Genomic DNA, 16,302 nt, shown 5'->3' with positions numbered 1-16,302 from the left:
GAGAGAACGGGCATAGGGGGTGGACCCCTTTCTGTGCTCCTCTCCCCTGAATCACTGCTCTTCTCTTTTGATTGTTCCCAGGTCTGGGACTTGCTGTTTATCAGCTACAGGGGGAAGATTCAGGTTGCTGTAGGGGAGAATTTTGTCTTGCTAAATCTCTACACTTCATGGGGAATGTCCAGTTAGAGCCTAGCTCCAAGAGTTGCATCACTTTTGTACCTGGGGCCTTGGGTCCCTCAGCCAGGCTGGCTCCCTGGGTGAATGGCCACAGATCACAGCTGTCTCCTAGCAATGGGGGGAGGATCAGAGGGGGGCAGGAGGTGGTGACTGGGAAGAAGCTGGGAAGCCAGGGAGGGTGGAAGAAACCATAAACTCTTCATTACTCAGTGTCACAGAGTAGGGGACAGCCAGATAAATTCAAATATCCTGATAATCCAGGGCTTTGGAACAGCTTCCCAAGGAACTCCAGGGTTTGTGCTTCATTTGCATGGTCCCTGCCCCCTTTTTGGCTTATCCTCATTTCCCCATAACTCTGGGGACACTAAAGGCCATAAGACAAGAAAGAGGTCAAAAGGTGGAAGGTGGAAGGTGGAAACTGCCAGCCCCCTGTGCCTCCCAGGTCTTATCAGCCTCAGGAATCAAGCCTTCATGTCTTCATTCACACATTCATTCACTCATCAAAAACTTGTAATGAGCACCTACACTGAGCCACGCTGTGTTCTAGGTGCTGGGAGGCCAGGTTGCAGGCCGTTGCTCACAGAACCTAGTGCCAGGAACATGGGCGAGTCTCCAGGGAACACACCAGTGGCAGAGTCCTGCCATGACCCCCATGGTAATACTGAGACTCAGAATCCGGGAGGTAATGGGAGCCTTCCTGGAGGAAGCGACATCTAGATTGGGACCCAGAGGATGCCTACAACTACTTAGATGAAGAGAGGAAGGAGGGTGATGTGAGGGAGAATGTTCCAACCTGAGAGAACATTGTGTACAAAGGCCCAATAGAGACAGTGAGTGTGGTATGTTCTAGCAGTTGGAATGCATTTGTGTGGCTAAATCTCGGAGTAGGAGGGAGTGACACAGCAGATGTACCGAGAGCTAGGCAGGGCTGGGTCATGAAGGGCAGTGATTTTGTGTCAAGGAGTTTAGTCTGAGGGCAGTGGGAGCCATGAAACATTTTAAGTAGGGAAGTGAGAGGACCGGATTTGAATTTTTGAAGGAGCCCTTTGGAGGCTAGGCCGTTGCGGTGGTTTAGGGGAGAGTTGACGGTGGCCTGGACTTCCATGTTCATTGAGAATAAGGGGCTCCCTAGCCAGCCTCTCCCCCGTCGCCCTCTTGCCCTGTGCTCTGTTTGCCGGTGCAGCAAGCTCAGGGTAGGGGTGGCAGCTCACTCTTGTCCTCACCCAGATCGTCCCATTGCTGAGTGCTCCGGTTACTTGAGCGCTATCGTTCTTGGGCGTTTGCTCGCTACCTTGGAAGACTTTGTTTTCTTTGTTCTTCCCTGGCCTGCTGGAGAGCAGGGCTCCTCAGGGGCTGAGGGATGACCATGAGACCTCTGAGGAGAAGGCCGGGAAGGGTAGGACCGCAGGCATTCTGAGGTCCTGGATTCTCATTTCAAGTCCAGAGATTCTGGGGAGCCCCTCATTCTCAGCAACTCCTTAAGAGCAAAGCAGGGTGGAGAAATTGGAACCCTTGTGTGCTCTTGGTGGGAATGTAAAATGGTGCAGCTGCTGTGGAAAACAGCACAGCAATTCCTCAAAAAAATTAAAAATAGAATTGCCATATGATCCAGTAATCCCACTTCTGGGTATATATAGGAAAGAATTGAAAGCAGGATCTCAAAGAGATGTTTGCACACCCATGTTCACAGCGGCATCATTCACAATAACCAAGAGGCAGAAGCAACACAAGTGTCCATCAACAGATGAATGGATAAACAAAACGTGGCGTATACACACAGTGGAATATTATTCAGCCTTCAAAAGGAGGGAAGTTCTGACGCGTGCTACACATGGATGAACTCTGAGGACACTATGCTAAATGAAGTGAGCCAGTCACAAAAGACTGTATTGTTGTGGTATCTAGAATAGTCAAATTCATAGAAGCAAAAAGTAGAATGGTGGTTCCCAGGGCCTGCAGGGAGGGGGAAATGGGGAGTCATTGCTGAAAGGGGATAGAGTTTCCATTTTGCAAGATGAGGAAGCTGTGGAGGCAGTTGTACAACAGTATGAGCACCTTGGGCCACTTCCGAGCTGTACGCTTAGAACTGGGCACCAATTTGTGTTGTGTGTTTTAAACCACAATTTCAAATGAAAATTTTAAAAATCAGGTGATTTAAGTTTAACAAAAGGCAAAGCAGGGACAAGCGGGTGGGGGTGGTATAAGCAGCTCCCCCTTTCTGAGGGTGGTAGGAAGTGAGAGGTCAACCCAGATTCTGACTCTCCTCCCCTGAGCAGCCCCAGGTAAGGACATTTGGCTCCCAGGTGTCCCCTTGCCCTCACGGGATTGGGGAGGACAACAGGCAGCTGTGGGGGCAGCAGGAGGAGAAGTACTGAGCTTTGGCTGGTACCCAAATGGCCAAGGTCACAGCTGCTGTTTCCCCTAATGCACCACACACACACACACACACACACACACACACACACACACACATTCAACTTACTCTCTCCTCGATATTAGTAAAAATAGTGGGGAGGCCGAGAGGTGGGACACATGAAGTTGCCTTGGTTCCACACTCATCTAGGGGTGTCTCTGCCTCCCTGTTTCTCCTACTTTCCAGAAAACTGTAGCTGAGGTCCAGCTGGAGGCCAGGGATGGATGGGATGATAAATAGGAAGCCCTTTTCACCCATATGGGGAAAAAGCAGCATGGAGGGGAAGGCCGCCACTGATTTCCCCTTTGCTCAGATGCGCCGTTGCTTTCCTCACGTCCCCCTCGGGCTAAAGCAGCCAGACCCACTGGGGTCCTGGGCATGGGCCTGCTGGCAGCACACCCAGCTGGGCTGGACTGAGGTCACCCAGGGGCTCGAGTGTTTTCTCCGCCACCTCAGGGGTTCCTCGGCCTTCCTCTGCCATTTGGTGTGGTCCATTGCATGTTTATGTTCCCGGGCTCCTGACCATAAACACTGCAGTGTGCTGGGTAGGTTAGATGTACTCGTCTTTCCTAAGCTGTTGGGCCTCTTGACTAGGACATGGTGAGTATCCAGAGGACTCAGGAAGGAAGACGGGTTGTGTGTGTGTGTCTTTCTTGAAAAACAAGCCTTTTCTTGGCAAAGCCTTCACTGGCCTTTCCAGTCTCCCCTGGGTTGTCCTCTCCTAATCTCAGAAGCTGTGTGCCCCTCAATTCAGCTCTTGATCATCGCTGTCTTGTGTTATTGGCATAATATAGACACTCTTTTATTAGCTAAGACTTGACTCCTTAACCAAATGATAGATTCCTGGAGGGAAACACTCTTCATTTCTTGTCTGACTTTTGAAGCAGGATCTTAAAGAGGGTCTTCATTTTATAAAAACATTACAGTGCTTCGTCCATTTCCCATGGGCCTCTCTTAATTTTGGGTATCCAAATCATTTACTTTTGAGGTGACTACTGTGTATGATCCTTGTTGATTTTCTCTTCTTCCGTTGTTAATTGGTCTCCCCACCCCAGTCTTATTTTTTCAATAGCTTTGTGGGTGATTTAAATACTTCTCTAACATTGATTTGGTCAACATCATTAGAACCTGCATTTTGGGAGGCAAGATATGCAATTTCACTTTGCAATTGGTTTGTCTCTTATTTGTTTTGTGTGGTAGTAACTGCCCACAGCCAGCAGAGGCTGATGAAGACCTTTGCCACAGGTGTTGGGTCAGGCTGAGACTGCAGTGAAACAGGAAAGAACAAAATTGAGTGAGGGGTTAAGGTTAGAGGGTGGTTGGTTCATTAGTAAGTATTTTTGTGTCATGTTGACTTTTGTGTCCCAGCACCACCTGTGAGAACTGGCGGGCTAATACTCAGTTAACAAGAACCTCTGTATTGCCCTTCTGACACTTTGATGGTAATTAGGAACAAACTCTCAGTTTGCAGTTGTAATTTCCCCTGACCACGGAAGGCATCTCTACACAGCTGAGCCTGCATGTGGAAGGGATAGCTGGGGTGAGTTTCTTCCAGAGTTTAGAGCTAATGAGTGGGAGTCACAGGGCTGTGGTTTCAGTTGTCTAAGGAAAAACTTTTTAAAACGTAGAATCGTTAAACTTGATGGGCCACCTTGCGAGGTAACGAGCTCTCTGTCACTTAAAGTATTAAATCTGGGATGAGATGATGGGGCCGTTGTGGAGAGAACTCCTGTGGTGGGTGGGAGCTGAGGCTAGAGAACACTTCCAAACCTGAGAGGCGATTATTCTACATCTTTTGTGCTAGGGCACAAACTCCTGTGGACAGGACTGGATTCTTTTCATCCCCATGTCCCCAAGCACCTCATAAATACAGTCATAGCAGCTTGGTTGATTGTTAGTGAATGAATGAATGACTGGGTGGATTGAATGAATGAACCAGTTCTCATCTTCCAAATGGTCCTCAGCACCTGGCCACTCTAGCAGCCAAAGCCAAGGTTAAGTTTCCCCCAGTCCTTCCCAGGGGAACCAGAGTGGGCAATGGGGCTCTGAGGAAAGATTAGAGGTCCTGGAAAGAGGGGCAGCTGGGCAGCTCATACAGTGTGTTTCAAATGCATTGAGCTCCTGCTACAGTGGCTCTCAACCTTGATTGTACATTTAAGTCACCGGGAGGCTTTTTTAAAAAGTAGTAATGTCTGTATCTCACCTCTAGAGACTGATTTAATTGGTCTGCAGTTGCTGGGCACCTAGTTGTCAAAGCTCCCCAGGTGATTCTAATGCACAGCCAAGGTTGAGAACTGCTACCTGACTAAGTGCCAGGTGATTTACATCTATTTTCTCATTTAATCCTCACAGGAACTCATGAGTTAGGTCACTGCTTCTCATAGAGTGGTCCTGGAGCAGCGGCACCCTCTTGGGAGCTTGTGTTAGAAATGCAGATTTTCAAGCCTCACTCCAGATTCCAGGTTGAGCCCAGCAATTTGCATTTTGACTGCCCTCCAGGTGATTCTGATGTGTGCTCCAGGCTGAGAACCACGGAGGTACTAGCAGCTCTCATTCACAGATGAGGCAGACAGGTGTAGTCAGCACCCCAAGGTCTCAGGGATAGTAAAGATCGTGGCAGGGATTTCAATCCAGGTGTATGTCTCTGTGTAGACACACCACACTGCTTATGGGCAGGAGACTGGGATCTCTTGCTGATCCTGGGTTGATTCTTTCTCCTTCTCTTCACTTGGTGCCAACACATAGCTCCATCTGGAGCCCAAATGCTTTTGCCCTGGGGAAGCAAAGGGCAGAACATCTGAGGATTCATTCTAAAACAGTTTTATTAGGTGCTTAAAATAGCGTCTGGCAAATGGCGTGTAGAATGGGGACTGGAACGGAGCTGCAAATGACATTTACAAAGTTGTGTGTGTTTGTGCAAACACATGGACATGCACGTGTGCACACAGCTCATGTGTGTGAGTGGGGGGGGTCAGAGAAGTTGAGGAATTGGGGAAGGGGAGTAAAGGAGAAATAGAACAGGATGGATGATTCTAATCTACTCAAGATTAAAGAGAAGGGCTTGAGCCTGGGTTTCCCAAGGCACTTGGGTGAATCCTGTGCCCTCCCTGGGCACATGCTTGTCAGACGGATGTTGTTAAGTGGCTGAGTGAGCTCTCATGTGGCTCTCGGGGCTGGGGGACCCATGGGGCTGATGTGGGAGGTGCAGTGGATTTCTAGGGAGCTTGTAGGTTTTGATGGGCTAAAAGCTTGAAGCTTTGATTGAACGTTAGGAGCAGACATAGGAGCCCCTGCTTTGCAAATGAAAACAATGAGACTTCACATCTTCCTTATTTTAAAGGAAATGTCTATGGAAGCAAATCTGAATCCATTTAGGTGCAGAGACGGCGAATGTTCATCAACCTAATCCTCCCTGACAGACCTGCAAATTGTTGTGGGTGGCTCTGTTTCCCTTGGCAACTCCCAACTAGAGTCTCGAGTTCTACAGCTGTGAGTGGGACACTAGTACCCTCTAATGCAGTAATTCTTGATCTTTCTGGGGTTTTGGACCCATTTCAGAGTCTTATTAAATCCAAGGTGCCCTCTCTCCAGAAAATGTCACGTATGCATGTGCACAGAAAAATGTGCTAGCCTTCACAGCAGCCCATGGACTCTCCAAGTCCATCTTTGAATGACTGGCTCTAGTCTTCATTCAATGGAGGGCCCTAGTCCAGCCCTGCCCTGAGCCAAAAGGTTGAGATTCTGGTTCCCCTCCTCTTCTCACTGTGAAATCAACAGAGATAATGATAGCCAGGCCATTAGAAGGCAGGGGCCTAAACCAGATGACTCTGTGAGGCTGGCTTCAGCTGTGAGAGGTGGGACTTCACCAAGCAGTGGCCTCTGAGCCCTGGAGCCAGGCACTGCTGCCGCTTACCCTTCTCAGCTGTGGCTCCTCTGCCTGGGCCAGCTCCGCCTCCACGGTCCTGGAGTCCATCTGTGGGCTCTTGCTCCTGCCCACCCAGCTTCTGTGATCCTTGTCAGTACAAGTGATTCCATCTCCTCTCTATTCTCTGTAGTCAGTACCTGGTTATTTCCACCCAGCTTCACACCCCGTCCCCCCGCCCTGAGAGGAGTGCACGCCACTCACTCCTTGTTTTTGATGGAGAACATGGTGTGGGTAGGTGAGCAGAGCATGGGAATTCAGAATTAGAAGACTTGGGTTCAAATTCCAGTTCTACCTTTATTGGTTGTGTGACCTTGGTTAAGTTATTTAAAATTTCCAAGCCTTGATCTCCTTACCTGTACAATGGGAATAATAATCATATCTGTACAGCATAACTCACTGAGTTATTACTAAGAGCAAGAGAGAGTAAATATCAATGAGCTTAGTAATGTGCCACCACATACTGCCCCTTATTCTTATCATGTAGGTTGAGCCTAGGTTCTTTCTTCCCTCCTCACAGGCTGATAGCCTGATCCTTTTTGATTTCTGAGGGTAGCAATGAAGGAATGAGGAATAGTGCCTTAGCACTTCCTCAACCTACTTGTGTTCTCTTGTTGCCAAGGGAGCTGCCATTCCCAACACTGGCTTTTCGTGCTCTAAGACATCCACAAGCAAGACAACCAGGTCTCTTTTTGTGCACAGTAGGGGTGGGGACTATGGCAATTGGAAATTTCTACAAACAAGGCAGAGGGGAGCTCTGGGTTCCCTGGCTGGGGACTATAGGAAAGGGAACCTGGGGGGGCACAAAGATTTGGAGTGTGTGGTGGAGGCGGAGGGTGGGGATACTGATTCACAGCTGTAGCAAGGCAATGGACGTTCACAAGAAGCAAAACCAGATTTTGGATGCAGATGAAAGGAGAATGGCTCAGGAGGGCCCTGTGGTATGAGAATGATACGGGCCACTGGGTCAGAAGGAGGCCATGGGGACCGTGTTTCCTAATTGATGCTATAAAATGGGCACAGAGGCCAGAGGAAGCAGTGACAGGACTCCTGCCACCTAGATACTTGCTTGGTGCATTGCTCGGCTCAATGTTGAGCCTCCGATGAGCTCCTGACTTGGCCAGCCGACGTCTGAGCTCAGAAGAAAAGGAAGCCCGTGGGCAAGGGCTGCTCTGGATGCAGTTCTGATCAACAAAGAAGAACCAGTTGGTGAGGAGAGAGATCAGAACCTCCAGAGGAAGCCGCTGTGGAAGTTTAGAGTTCACAGTATCTAAGGAAGGAAAGGATGAGGGGGCAAAATCAGACACCCAGGCTTCTAAAATGCATGTTCCAAAAATTCAGAGAAAAGAATTATAAGTTATGATTCTTAAGAGAATATAGTTCAAGAGGTTTTAAAACTGAAGTCCTGACAATAAAGCCACAAATTATCCTGAGTTTAAAAAAAGAGGGCAGCATCTAAAAATATATGTGGCTGCACAGAGAGTGCTCTAAAATCTGCACACAGATTTTAGAAGTTCTCATGTTCTCGAAAACTATTGACATACTTTTAAAGTGTATAAATTTGAATATAGCAGAGCAGTAGTTAGAAAAGAGCTTTTGGAATCAGACAGCGTTTGAATCCTGACTCTGCCACCTACTAGCTGTGTGACCTTGGATAAGTCCTTTAGCCTTTCTGGGCTCTGATATCTAAATTTGTAAAATGGGGGTAATTGTACCCACTTTATAAGGTACCTGTGATTGAAATGAAGTGGTGCATGTGGAATCCCTACTAGGGTGGCTAGCACATAGTAAATGCTTGACTTTAGGCATTATTACCATTCTATAAAAATTACAAGGAGATACTCTTAATCAAAGGGCATCTGTAAAAGGATAGCCCAAATGGGTAACAATCGTACTGGGAAGGCTAAGGACAGGTTGATCTGACATGTGTGAAACTTATGAGGAACACACAAGCGTTCTTTTGGTAAAATCATCAAGAAGGAAGGTAGACGTCAGGCCTGGAACAGCCAATGCGTTGTCAGCACATTGCATTTGCAGTGTCTTTGCAACACTCCACGGCAATGCGCTGTCAGGGAAGAGGCAGGATAAGGACTCCTGCCACTGCTGTTTCTCCCTTGGAATGACTGACTGCTTGAACGACAAACACAATTAAGATGGAAATTAAAGCCAGTGAGGATCATCCCTCACTACCTTACATAAGTTCCGGTCTCTGTTATGAGGCACTGACACAACTAGCAGATGTGATGGAGGAGCCTTGATCTACACGAGCTGCCTTGAAGAACCGTGGGGAGAGAGAGAGCGGTCAGGATCCTGCGAAAGAGTAAATGTGGCTTTGATTTTCAAAAATAGGGGAAAAGATAGATTCAGGAAAGAGAGGTACACTTCGTGTCCAGCCCCGGCAAAGTTCTAGAAGCGATGGTTAAACGGAAATGATTATTGCAGTGGTCTCCTAACTGACCTCTCCGCTTCTGCCCTTGGCCACCACACACGCCCATGCTCTGTTCTCAGTCTAGCAACCAGAGCGATCTGCTTGGGCCAAATCATGCCACGTCTGCTCAGGACCCTCCAGTGTCTCCCCTCTTACTGGAAGGAAAAGTCCAAGTCCTTCCAGTGGCCGATGAGGCCCAGCATGATTGCCTGGCTACTTCTCTGCCCTCAGGTCTCACAGGTCCTCTCCCTGCCCCCCTCCCCCTTGCTCCGGACACAGCGTCCTTGCTCTTGGCGTTCTCCCTTACTTTCCTCTCTTTCTGGACCACTCTTCCCCCAGATAACTGGTTGGTTCCCTCCCCCACAGCATTGCTCAAATGTCAGCTTCTCAACAAGGTCTTTCCTGAACCCCGCTATGTAAACCCCCCTATCCCGACTCATCCTCTTCCCTGACTTATGTTTTTCTCCATAGTACTCACTACCGCCCAACATGCTATATATTCTTACTTATTTGTCCGGTTCATCAACTTCCTTCCCTCACTAAAATGCAAGGTTCATGGGCTCAGAGATTTTTATCTGCACCCCTAGTTCTTAGAACTGTGCCAACCGCATAGTCACGTTCATTAAATATTTGTTGATTGGGAGGCAGAAGGGAAAATGGGAAGAAGGAAGGTGACTGGTACACTTAGAAAGAGGTCACTAGACCAGGGTGACCAACCATCCTGGTTTTCCCGGCACTGAGAGAGGTCCTGAAACAAGGGACTTTCAGTGCTGAGACCAGCAAAGTCCCAGTTGGTCACCCTACACTAGATCAGCCAACCTCATTGACTTCTGCGATACAGGGACTAGTGTGAGAGCTGCCAGGACTGCCTCACACTCACTCTCTCCTCCTATTGGCACAGCCCTCCAGGAAGTCCGCCTCCTGGGAGAATGCAGGAATGTGGGCTGCAAGAGAGTGTATTTAAGTGGTTTGTATTGACAGTTGGCTGAGCGGCCACCTCAGATGGGTTGATTGATGGGCCCGTGTGGGGCTGATGGGAAGGCTGCTGTGGTGAGCCACAGAACTGTGTCCTGGCCCGAGTCTGCTCCACAATCTGTCTGGGCTTCGGCTGAGGACAGAAAGGCAGGATAGGATCCTGCAGTGGTGTGCTCCCGCCAGGGACATATACAGTCAACAACTGAGCTGGGTTTTGAAATCATCTCAATAGATGGAAATGACAGGCTCTCTGTAACAACTTAAAATTCAAACAGTGACAAATACTGCTTTCTATTTAAGGTTTAAAAAAAGCTACCTTAAATGTCCGGAAGAGACCAGGCTAAATAGCCGTTTTGTTTGTTTTAAACCCAGCATGTTTAGTTGCCCACGCACTCAGACTAGTTTGAAAGCTAAGACTTCGAATGCCACTTCGGCTGCGTTAACAGACATGCAGGGCATGGTCCCACTGTCCTCTCACCTGGTTGCAACACACCTGAGCCACGTGCCCAGCTCTGTACCAGGGGAGAGGCTGCTTGCTCTCATTTGCTCAGTTTCTAGCTATTCTAGGACACAGCAACCCCAAAGTGCCATTCCTCCCCCTCCGCAACTGGCTACGGCCCTGCAGCTCAGCTCTCTTTCCAGGAGAAAAGAGGCCACTCACTCACATCCTTTCCCCAGCTCACCTCACTTCTCTGGGGCAGCCACATGCTCAGGACCAGGGAATTCAGCTGAGAGAAGGGCTAAATCACCATAACTGCCTTTCCCCACCAAGAAGGGATTCATTTTCAAGGGCTCAGTGCAGGGAGCCCCTGAGGACATGGAAACTGGGAGCCAGAGCTGCAGCCCTTTTCCTCAGGGCTCACAGCTTCCACGGTTCCCTCAGGGCTTCCTGCCTATAACGGAGGAGTCTTCGGGAAAGGAGGGTAGCAAAGATGTCTTTCAACTTCCAGCCTTTCCATCCTCCAACCACAGGTACAAGTATTTCGTGCTTGCAGGATCTAAGGTGTGCTGGGGTCACTTTTTGGGTTGCTATGACCCAGCCCTGAGGTCTTAGAGGAGTTCTGGGGTGGTAGGGGAGGAGTTGATGGGAGAGGGTTGCAGGGCTCACAGGCTTTACAGGGCTCTGGGTGCTTAAGGGACCAGCACCAGGATTCTCCTTGCCATGTGGGCCCATCAAGAAAGGCAGCGCCTGCCCTTCATCCTAGACAGGAGAGGCGTTGATTTCTAACTTCAGTTTTCTATGATCAGCACAGGCCCTGGCCTGCCTCTTCCCCACACAGCCTCTGGATCACAGAGGATGAACGCTCACCAATGGCAAATAGGCTGGATCCCACAGGCCAGCCCCAGTTAGTTGGCGTGGCTGCCCGGAACTTGGCTATGATGGTCCCAAAGCTTTCCCAGCTCCCTCCCCTAAAGAACACGTAAGTTGCCCATGGGAAAGAGCACATGTGGATGGAGCCTGGTGACTCAGGGCAGTGGGCTGTCATTTTGAAATGGGGCCGAGTAGCCCAGCAGTAGAGGGGGGAGGAGCTGAGGGACCATCCTCCAGCCCCTCCCCAAGTCTCTCACGGGACCATAACCTGTACTGCTGTCTATAAAAAAGCTGGGACCCTGAGCAGAGGAAGTGAAACATTCTAGCCACCGCAGGCTGGAGCTCCATGGGTCTCCAAGTGTGGTCCCCAGACCAGCAGCATCGACATCAGCCGAAAACTTGTTAGAAATGCAATTCTCAGATCCCACCCAAATCTGGATCAGAAACTCTGGGGGTAGGACCAGCCGTCTGTGTTCAGCCAGCCCTCAGGTGATTCTGATGCAGGCTGATGTGTGAGAACCCTTCTGCCCAAGAGGAAAAGGCTTCTAAAGTGGCTGTTTGCTGAAGGTCTTCAGAGAACCCTGGTCTCGTTGTGCTTACCGAGAGAGAAGCAGCATCCTCTGGCTTGGGGTGAGTGTTCTCTTTCTAGGTTCCATGGGGCCTGATGCTCTATTGGTCTGGCTTCCACCTGTGTCTACATTTGCAACCTTAGGGTGACTTAGACCCCGCTTCCTACGAGTCTGCTAAACGTGTCTGTAGCGCAGGAGACGTCAGGTTCACGTGTTGCTTCTTTTTGGTCTCAAGAGACCCATCTCAGAAACAAGACCTGTGGCCCAGCGGCCTTTTGCTCTGGAACCGTCCTTCGGCTGGCCACAGCAGCCCCTCCCCTTGGCTCTTCTGCTTTTCCAACAGATGTTTCTCTTCACATTTGGTCCTAAGAAGTCAATCCATGAAAAAAAAAATACTACAAAAGCAAACCAGGCTCATTGCAGATTATACTGAAATGGACCAGAAAGATAAATGCAGCAATTTTCTTGTCCCACAGCCCTCCCCTCCCCAAATCCTCCATCACCCCACAACCCCCTCCTGCCCCAGTGAGCCCAAGTTCTTGCTGTCTTGATGATCTGCAATTCTCTGCATGACTCTGCCTCTTGGGTTTGTTTAATTAGAAATAGGATGGGAAGTGCTTCCTATGCACTGGCATGTTAATTGCTTATCACAGAAAGAGAAGGGGTGACAACATTGGGTGATGGAAATTTCCACTCTCTCCAGCTCCAGGTTTTCCTCCATTTTCCTCTCCCACCCTCTCCATGTCTCTTCTTTCCTCTCTCGTCAGCCTCTCCTGCTCTTTGTCCCTCTTCTCCAGGTCTCCAGGCCCTTTGGGGAGCAGGCCCAGAGGCGCCTGGCAGGTCAGAATTCAAACCTAAAGGGAAAACCTGTGCTCTCGCGCACCAAGTTCCTCTCTCTCCCCTCCCTCCTCTCCCAATCCAGCCCCTCTTTCTGTCACCCTCAGGCTTTGAAGAGATTCAGAGCAGAGAGCTCTTTAGTTATACTCAGTATTCAAAGGATTATTTTTCTTTTGTTTCCTTCCCCTCCCCTTATTATTGTTATTCTTATTTATTTTTATTTTTTACAAAACAGGAGAAAAGAGTGAATTGGGTTGGGGGGAGGGGACACATTTCTCCACAAAGGTACAAAATTGCTTATAGAAAGTCAACCTCAGAGTGCAGACCGGAAGGGTGCCGGGAAGAGGCGTTCCTGGGCATCCCTCTCCCACATGTCTTTCTCATCCAACTGGGGCCCCACTTTGGGAGCAGTCCCCCGAGGTGGGGAGGAGAGGCCTCCTTCAGCTCTTGCCCAGAAGGGGAAAGAGCAAGCAACTGAGACTGTACAGAGACAGAGAAGAGGAGGGGGTGCATCCTGTGGGCCAAGGGCCTGAGGACACAGGCAGGGGACATCCAGGCCCAGGAGCCTCTGGGCACACAGACAACTGGGGAGGTGGGCAGCTTTAGCCACAGCCCTTCCTGTTCCTTGGAGATGCTCCTCAGAATGGCAGCGGAGGAGCCCCCAGAAGGTAAGGGCAGTTTCTGGAGGCTGCAGGAGCACCCCCTAGGGCCACAACGCTGGCTGTCTTGGTCCAGCTGCCAGGCCTCAAGCATGTGGGTCCATGTTACTTTCCTGGCAGGGTACCTGGCCCAGATTGCTTCCCTTTTGGTAAAAAGTAGTCCTAGTTATTTCTCTACTGCTGAGAACAGGCTGAGCTTCAGGAATTTTGCGACAATGGTGGTGACAGCGTCTCCCCTTCTGAGGACCTGGGCAGCTTCCTCCCCGGATTCCAGTGCAGGACAAGGGGTGCAGATACCACCCGGGCTGAGGGGGTGCTCCAGCCCCAGAAAGCCCAGGCTGGAAGGAGAGGCCGCCCACCCACTCCCTGCCTGGGCTGGCCACTGCCAAGGTGGGCTGCCAGCCCGGCTGCCAGCAGGAGGATGGTGAGAGCCAGGATGGCTATGAGCCCAGGTTGGTCCCCTAAGCCTCTGTGACAAGGAGTGGCCTCTTTAGTCCTGGCCCATACACATGCCAACTGGGTGTGGGCATCAGCAAAGGCCACTTGCAGGCAGGCCCAGTACTCCGTGGCCTGAAGGAGGCGGGTGATGTTGTAGCTGTGGGTACCCCGTGGCAGGCGGGCCAGAGCAGTGGCCCTGTGGCCCTGGAGGGTGGAGGCACTGGACCAGGTGAGGTTGGTGGAGACTGTGTTGGGTGGGGAGACCCAAGACAGCAGGATGTGATAGGGGTGAGTCTCCTGCACCTGGAGTTCCAGACCCCATCCCTTGCCTCTGCCTGGCTGCAGGGGAGCCCGGCCAACAACCACACTAACAGTCTTAGTGTCAGCCCCTACCAGGTTCTGGGCCACACAGGTGTACAGCCCTGCCTCTTCCGCTGTCACCCTCCGCAGCTCCAGGGTCCCCTCAGGGTACACCCGGTACTTCCTGCCTGCCCGGGCAGCCGTCAGTCGAACCCCAGCTGGAGTGACCCAGTAGATCTCGGGTTCTGGTTCAGCCAGCGCCCGGCAGTGTAGCACCAGGCTCTCTCCACTGGCCACCTGGAGGCTGGCGGGGAAGCTGCGGGGGGAGATGAGGGGCAGGCAGTGGTCCGTCATCTCCCGGAAGGGCACCTCCCGCACTGGGCGGCGCTGGAGGTCTGGTGGCTCGGCACACAGGGTGGACTGAGGCTCGATGAAGCGGACATGGGTGCCCGTGGCATTGGCCCAGCGGATGACACAGTCACAGCGGATGGGGTTGCCATGGAGACCCACCTCCTGCAGGTTGGGCAGGGACTCCACTGTCTGCTGGTGCAAGGCACTGAGAGCATTGTTGTTGAGCATGAGGGTCTCCATCTGGGGCAGATGATGGAAGGCGCGGGGGTGGATGAAGGACAGCCGGGGGTTGTTGGTGATGTCCAGCTTGGTCAGCTCAGGGAGGTTGACCAGGGCAAACTTGTCAATGGAAACCAGTTCCTCCATGTTGTTCAGCCCCAGCTCCTTGAGGTGCAACATGTTGGCAAAGTCCCCGGGCCCCACCCGCTGGAGCGGGTTCTTGTTCAGGTCTAGGAACTTGAGCCCAGGCACCTGCTCCAGCGCCCGCCGGGGTACCCGGGCCAGCAGGTTGTCATAGAAGGAGAGGCTCTCCAGGCTTTGAAGCCCCTCCAGGGCGTAGTCAGAGATCTCCCGCAGGTTCATACCTGCGAGCACCAGGCTGCGCAGGTTGGCCAGGGGCCGGAAGTTCATGTCCAAGATGGCGTCCACTTTGTTGCCACCGATCATGAGGATCTCCAGGCTGGGCAGCATCTCGAACCAGCGGCTGTCCACGGCCCTCAGCAGGTTGGAGTTGAGGTGTAGCCGCAGCAGGTTGCTGAGGCCGGCGAAGGCCCTTGGGGCGATGCGGTAGAGCTGGTTGTGGTTGAGATAGAGTTCCTGAAGGCTGGCCAGCCCTGCAAAGCTGTGGTCCTCCAGCCGGGTCAGCTGGTTCTCCTCCAGGTGCAGGCTCAGCAGCTGGGGCAGGGCACGGAAATCACAGTCTCGGGTGTCTGAAAAGCTGTTCTGGGACAGGTCCAGCTCTGTGAGATTGGCCAGGTAGCCGAGCTCACTCTGGTCCACGCGGACGATGCCGTTGCTCTGTAGCAGCAGGGTCTGCGTGCCTGCGGGCAGCGCCGGGGGCACAGCTGTCAGGAATAGGTCATTGCAGTCCACAGTGGTGGCCTCGCGGTAGGACGATAGGGGTGTATACCAGGGCCGGACCTGGCAGGCACACCGAGGGGGGCAGGGCACGTGCCAAGGTACCACGGGCACAGTGGCAATGGCACCAGCCACCCAAGCTAGCAAGAGGGGTGCCACAAGCAGCCTCATGGTGGAGCTGCAGGGCAGGGGACCATCCACAAGAAGAGTCTGGAGTCCTTGTGCTCTTAGCGGTCTGCAGGCTGAGGGTCAGCAGCCCTGCCAGGGCCCGGGGAACCACTCTTCCCGGGCAGTCATTCTATGAGGGGATGGGTGGGCATCATTTCCTGCCCTCCTGGGTGCGGCTGTCCATCCTTGTCCACTGGCGCTCGGTCTGCTCACTCACTGCCATGCCCCATCGGGGCAGCCCTGGAAGAAGAGGATGCAGAGTTAAGGAGGTTGCAGAGAAGCAGAATCTACTCCCTCCTCCTGTGTCTCCCCTGTTTGACTCAAGAGGTCAAAGGAGCTGAGAGGGGTGGACAAGATCAGAGCCAGGGCTCCTGGATTCTGTCCTACAGTCCTTAGGCTTTGCTGTCCTTTTCTTTGATCTGCTGGGGGAGTGACTGGGAGTCTTCAAGGAAGGGGCAAGAGATTGAGCCTTGGAAGCTTCCAGGATAACTCGCGGAAGGTGTGTGTGTGTGTGTGTGGAGGAGAGGGGATGGCTGAAATTGTCATCTTCAGAGTCCTTCTGAGCCCAGAGAGATGTGGAGTAGATTCTCCAACCTTCCTCACATCTCTCCTCACTGAGTAAATGGGAAATAAAGTGACAGTTTTCAGACATCCCTCTGAGCAGTGTGGGTAGAGG

General features: G+C 51.6%; 2 protein-coding genes across 2 annotated transcripts in view; one reads left to right on the top strand and one right to left on the bottom strand.

The window, feature by feature from the left end:
* The window catches only part of MDM4 (MDM4 regulator of p53), a 94,224-nt gene that overhangs the window by 76,685 nt on the left and 1,237 nt on the right, over window positions 1–16,302 (top strand). The gene's annotated exons all lie outside the window — the stretch shown is intronic.
* Window positions 12,826–16,302, bottom strand: part of LRRN2 (leucine rich repeat neuronal 2) — a 63,387-nt gene continuing 59,910 nt past the window's right edge. The window contains exon 3 of the mRNA XM_061187438.1: window positions 12,826–15,866. Within this exon, the coding sequence (XP_061043421.1) occupies window positions 13,491–15,629 (2,139 nt within the window). The 5' untranslated portion in view covers window positions 15,630–15,866 and the 3' untranslated portion in view covers window positions 12,826–13,490. The remainder of the gene's footprint in view (window positions 15,867–16,302) is intronic.

Source organism: Eubalaena glacialis, chromosome 3 (assembly GCF_028564815.1).
Source record: "Eubalaena glacialis isolate mEubGla1 chromosome 3, mEubGla1.1.hap2.+ XY, whole genome shotgun sequence".
NCBI lineage: Eukaryota > Metazoa > Chordata > Mammalia > Artiodactyla > Balaenidae > Eubalaena > Eubalaena glacialis.
The sequence above is the reverse complement of the archived record's forward strand: the minus strand, read 5'-3'. Positions and strand labels throughout refer to the sequence as shown.